We start from the raw sequence: 6,000 nt of genomic DNA, 5'->3' as shown, positions 1-6,000 counted from the left end.
AACTGTGTGCTGAGGCACCCTGGGGCATTGCTGGATATTTATTTATTCCCTTCACCCGTGTGTGTGTGTGTGTGTGTGTGTGTGTGTGTGTGTGTGTGTGTGTGTGTGTGCTGGATATTTATTTATTCCCTTCACCCGTGTGTGTGTGTGTGTGTGTGTGTGTGTGTGTGTGTGTGTATTTAACAGATGGCAGTCTATGTTGCCTTGAACTCCTGGGCTCAAGCAACTCCCTTAAGAGCCCCCCTTATCCAGGCCTCGAACTCCTAGGCTCAAGTGATCTTCCCACCCCAGCCTACTGAGTAGCTGGACTCGGCCTGTCCACGTGGACTACAGGTGCCTGCCACATCATCCAGCTAACTGCTGGTTATTTTAAATTTGAAACACAGCGCCATCTGCTGACTACCATACAAACAACTACTTTCAAGTTGTCTTGCAATTACTTCATAAACTAATTAGGTATTTCTTTTGGCTTGGGGATGGATGAAAAAATTACTGCGCTACTAAGGGCACTGTGAACTGAGAAAATGTGGGAACCTCTGAGCTAAAATCTAAATGGTGAAATGATGGGCTTGGAAGAAACCAAATTTTAGTACCATCATTTGCCTCTTTAGGAAAGGCAAATCAAAATCAATTCCTGGATAGTTCTACAAATGAAATCCGAGGTGGTCTCCCCAGGCCCCTGGCCTCTCCTTGAGGATGTGTCTGGTTTCTTGGGGCTAAAAGGTGCTGCTTGGTCACTTGCATGGAATAGAGCAGTTGTGTTCTCCAGGGAAAGATGGGAAGAACAGGGGCTGCCAGGAATGGGCATGTGGCAAGTTTGCACAAGGCTGTTGGCCTTCAGAGAAATGAGAAAAGATGGAAAAGTTACAGAGAATCCCACAAAACCGAATTGGCTACCATGATGAAGTATATATGTGAAAAGTTATCTCCAATTCTGGCTCCTAAAAGCATCTTCGCCCTGGCTTCTGTTCCTTTTCCTGTTATTCCTTCTTTTGCTACTGATTTTCTAGGTGAGGTAATTTGAGGATTTTCACTGCTGAAATTATTTTTTATGAGGCTCTGAGATAGCACCAAGCTGTTCTAGAACCTAACAAATGGCTAAGTAATCAAGGGCCCTGGATAATGAGTAACCACAATTTATCTGCATCCACAGAAAAAATTCCACTGAGGCAAACTTAAATAAGCATTTGTCATAAAACAAAATATGCCAGGCTAGAGAAACTATGGAAATAGGCAGTCTCATTTCAATTTTTCAACATTGAGTAATCCTACCTAGCTAGGACTTTAAAATTTTTACCCCAAATCTTGAGCATGTGACTGAATGACATTTACTCAGCCGCCAGAGAGAAGACAACACAGTTTTGGTCATTTTTATCTTACTTCGAAGTAGTAATTCACTCCTTTGTCTTTCCCCATGTCCTAAATAAAGTTCACCTAACCTGCCAACTCACCTAAAGACATCAGTTAGAAGAAAGGGTTGGTGATGTGTGTTGTCACAGCAACCTTGATTATTTCTTCTTTTTTTTTTTTTTTTCCCCGAGACAGAGTCTCGCTCTGTTGCCCAGGCTGGAGTGCAGTGGTGCCATCTCGGCTCACTGCAAGCTCCGTCTCCCGGGTTCACGCCATTTTCCTGCCTCAGCCTCCCGAGTAGCTGGGACCACAGGCATCCGCCACTGCGCCCGGCTAATTTTTTTGTATTTTTAGTAGAGATGGGGTTTCACTGTGTTAGCCAGGATGGTCTTGATCTCCTGACCTTGTGATCCGCCTGCCTCGGCCTCCTAAAGTGCTGGGATTACAGGCGTGAGCTACCGCGCCCAGTCAGCAACCTTGATTTCAATGATTACAGAGGGGCGGGGTACAATCTGTATCTTCTGAGGTTTGGAAGTAGCACAGGGCACATTTTAATTAAATGCAATCCCAGTTCAACACAACACTATAAATTCCTGGAGTTCCACATCATGGTATTTTACCATTATTAGAACTACATGCCCCTTTTATCAAACACATGATACACAATACATCAATGAAAAGCTCAAACACGAAAAACATTTGGCAACTCAAGCAATGAGCACACATCAATCCAACTGGTGGTAAATTTACCTAATTTATCTCTTAATTTGCCTACATCATCTGCAATTAGAGGAAGATGTAGGGTTGGCACCTTATATACTACAATTTCAGGCAGACGGCAAGAGTTAGCAGCTTTAACTCTTGAAATAGTTGGTTCATTTTTAATGTAATTTAATTAATTAATTTTTTTGAGACAAGGTCTTGCTCTGTTGCCCAGGCTGGAGTGTGGTGGTGCGAGCTCAGCTCACTGCGACTTCCGCCTCCTCGGCTCAAGAGAGCCTCCCAAGTAGGTGGGACTACAGGCATGCACCAACATGCCTGGCTAAATTTTTGTATTTTTTTGTAGAGACGGGGTCTTGCCGTGTTGCCTACGCTGGTCTGAAACTCGGACTCAAGCAGTCTGCCCACCTTGGCCTCCAAAATTCCTGGGATTACAGACAAAAGCCACTGTAGCCAGCAAGTTGGTCCTTTCAAATAGGACAGACTAGAGCTGATGAAAAAATCTCAAAAAACTAACATCACTACAGAAGAGCATCCCAGATTGATAACATGCCCAGAATTTCACAATTCTGGGGCCAATAATGCTTATGGCTTGTCCAGACTGTTCTACATGGACATGTCTGCAGGCTTCAGTAATGGCCTTCTGGAAGACTCATTATCTCCAAGTCCCTTCCTGGTTGGGTTTTACACCATCTCCCCACTTGGCCAGGCCTGTACAGAACTTGCTGTCCCTTAAGCCGGCTCAGGGATGGGAAGAAATTTGTATACCCCAACTTTTCTTTTTCCCTAACCTTCTTCTAATCCCTTCACAGCCACTTTTCATATCTCATTCAGAAGTCACCCCACAGACCCAAGTAAAAGGAAAGGCAAGAAGCTTTTTACTGCCTATACCTTTTCCCTATAGTTACTAGAGCATGTGGATGGGGGTGAGGAACAAATGAAGTTCAGGTTTCTGAAGATAAACCCCTATTTCTTCTGGATTCTAACCACAGACCTTTTAAAGGTTCACAATCTAAGTCAAGGACACATGTTTTTTATTTCATCAAGTCAAAGAATGACAGATAAGACAGAATAAAAGAATTAGAACAAGCTTTCCTGTAGAGAAGCTTATAATATACATACTAGTATTCTTCAGGGCCAATTTACTCTTAGTTAAGAAAAATAAGGCTGAACAGGTGCAGTGGCTCACGCCAGTAATCCCAGGACTTTGGGAGTATGAGGCGGGTGGGTCATTTGAGGTCAGGAGTCCAAGACCAGCCTGGCCAACATGGCAAAACCCCATCTCTACTAAAAATACAAAAATTACCCAGGCATGGTGGTACATACCTGTAATCCCAGCTACTTGGGAGGTTGAGGCAGGAGAATCGCTTGAACCCAGGAGGCAAAGGTTGTAGTGAGCTGAGATCATGCTGCAGCACTCCAGCCTGGGCAACAGAGCAAGACTCCATCTCAAAAAAAAAAAAAAAAAAAAAAAAAAGGTGGGGGGCGGAAGTACTGGCTCAAGCCTGTAATCCCAACACTTTGGGAGGCCAAAGTGGGCAGATCACCTGAGGCCAGGAGTTTGAGACCAGCCTTTACTAAAAATACAAAAATTAGCCAGGCATGGTGGTGCATGCCTATCATCCCAAATACTTGGGAAGCTGAGGCAGGAGAATGGCTTGAACCTGGGAGACAGAGGTTTCAGTGAGCCGAGATTGCACCATTGCACTCCAGCCTGGGTGACAGAGCCAGACTCTGTCGCAAAAAAGAAAAAAAAGAGGCCAGGTGTGGTGGCTCACGCCTGTAATCCTAGCACTTTGGGAGGCCGAGGTGGGTGGATCACCTGAAGCCAGGAGTTGAAGACCAGCAGGGCTAACATGGCAAAATCCCATCTTTACTAAAAATAATAATGATAACAACAATAATTACAAAAATTAGCTGAGTATGCTGGGGCAAGCCTGTAATCCCAGCTACTTGGGAAGCTGAGGCAGGAGAATCACTTGAATACGGGGAGCAGAGGTTGCAGTGAGCTGAGGTCGTGCCACTGCACTCCGGCCTGGGTGAGACAGTGAGACTGTCTCAAAAAAATAAATAATAAAATAAAAATAAGGCAGATTTTTTTTTTCAATCATACCACCCTTATACACAAAGTAATGAATGTAATGCCATCAAAATGTGGTATATAAATTTTTGGAGAGAGGCTAAAGAGGTAAAGTTTTTATAGTGCCTGTAAGAACAAACTCCTACTTAGAAGCTATAGTTTTAACACCAAATCTGAAGAGAGATATGGGATAGACTAAGACCACGGTCTAGGTATTTTCTCCATAGATATGAGGGACAGGGGATGGAAAAGTTAAAACAAAAACCTGTGACACTGTTCTGAACAGGACAGACCTGCAGCCAAAGCACTGCATGTTTATACATTTTAGGACTCTGCTCCAACTTTAGGAGTGTCAATATTAAAGTGGTTATGGTGAAGAAAAAAAGTGTCACACCAAGTTTAAAATTAAAACCAGGTAAAACTTCCTCCAAAGCCCCTAGTTTTGAATATTCCAGATTGAGTCTTCATGATTTTATAAACTTCTATACTAGCAATCAAGATTAAAACAATTACAATGGTTTAGAAACCGTGGGTGATAATTTTTTCTCTTAGTTTATCTCTATCATCTTTGGTTAGGAGAGAATGCAGGGCTGACATCTTTTTATATACTACAATTTCAGGCAGACAGCAAGAACCGCCTCATATTCCTAAGGTTAATTTCAAAATAAAAACTTTTATACCAGACAAGATACTGCCTCTTTAGCATTCAGCAATAGTCTGACTTTCTTATGTTGAAGGCTATATGAAAATGACTATTCTAAAATTATGCAATTAGTGTGTCAAACAAATGTTCTGAGTTTTAAACATAGTATCCTTTGAAACCAAAGCAATAAAACATCCTTTCATTCATGATACCTATATATTCCACCCCCATAAAAGGACATACCCTAAATATTTAGCAAAACCATAAACGAATCACTGGAAACTTAGGAGAGTATCTTTTTTTGAGGCAGAATCTCACTCTGTCACCCAGGCTGGAGTGCAGTAGCACCATCTTGGCTCACTGCAAGGCTCTGCCTCCCAGGTTCACGTCATTCTCCTGCCTCAGCCTCCCGAGTAGCTGGGACTACAGGCGCCTGCTACCACACCTGGCTAATTTTTTGTATTTTTAGTAGAGATGGGAGTTTCACCGTGTTAGACAGGATGGTCTCGATCTCCTGACCTTGTGATCCGCCCGCCTTGGCTTCCCAAAGTGCTGGGATTACAGGCCACTGCGCCCAGTCAAGAATATCTTTTACATACAATTATACATATTGGAGTTTTAATCTGTTATTCTGACAGATATGGAATGATGATATGTTTCTGATACTGATATTCCTCAGCAGATATTTATTCATTCTCTTTACAAGATAAATACTTTAATACAGACATGCTCCAAATATATTCTATGACCCAATTAACTGGATCAAAACTGAAAAAAATACATGCTTTAGTCAGTACCTATTCAACACAACAATAGTTTACATGCTATATAAGGCTAAATTAACCAGAGGTCTACCACATGCTCATAGCACCTCCAAGAAAGGTCAGCCAGTAGCCTAAGAAACACTCTAAACACAATTTTAAGTCTATGTAAGGCAAAAGAAAGGTCCAAGTGGCTTCTGCCAGGTGTCTTATGATAACCAATTAGGTATGGCTTACCTGTGAGGTATCCTGCTGTTTGTGACTCAGAAATGAACAAATCATGTTTCTGATCTTTGAAGGCACTCCAGACTGAAGAACGACACAGGATTTCATTCACCTAGGGAAGTAAAACAAGCCCTTTGAACATAAAATCAAGGGCTGGATGTTGGAAGACAAAAAGAAAAACCAACTTCCAAAGCAACAAGGAAGGCCAGTGAGGAAAGACC

General features: G+C 42.5%; 1 protein-coding gene across 1 annotated transcript in view; it reads right to left on the bottom strand.

Moving 5' to 3' along the window:
• The window catches only part of DNAJC13 (DnaJ (Hsp40) homolog, subfamily C, member 13), a 120,673-nt gene that overhangs the window by 2,684 nt on the left and 111,989 nt on the right, over positions 1-6,000 (bottom strand). Inside the window, exon 55 of the mRNA XM_011977983.1 lies at positions 5,792-5,891. Within this exon, the coding sequence (XP_011833373.1) occupies positions 5,792-5,891 (100 nt within the window). The remainder of the gene's footprint in view (positions 1-5,791; positions 5,892-6,000) is intronic.

This window comes from Mandrillus leucophaeus, unplaced genomic scaffold (assembly GCF_000951045.1).
Source record: "Mandrillus leucophaeus isolate KB7577 unplaced genomic scaffold, Mleu.le_1.0 Scaffold186, whole genome shotgun sequence".
NCBI lineage: Eukaryota > Metazoa > Chordata > Mammalia > Primates > Cercopithecidae > Mandrillus > Mandrillus leucophaeus.
This window is presented reverse-complemented; position numbering and strand designations above follow the sequence as displayed.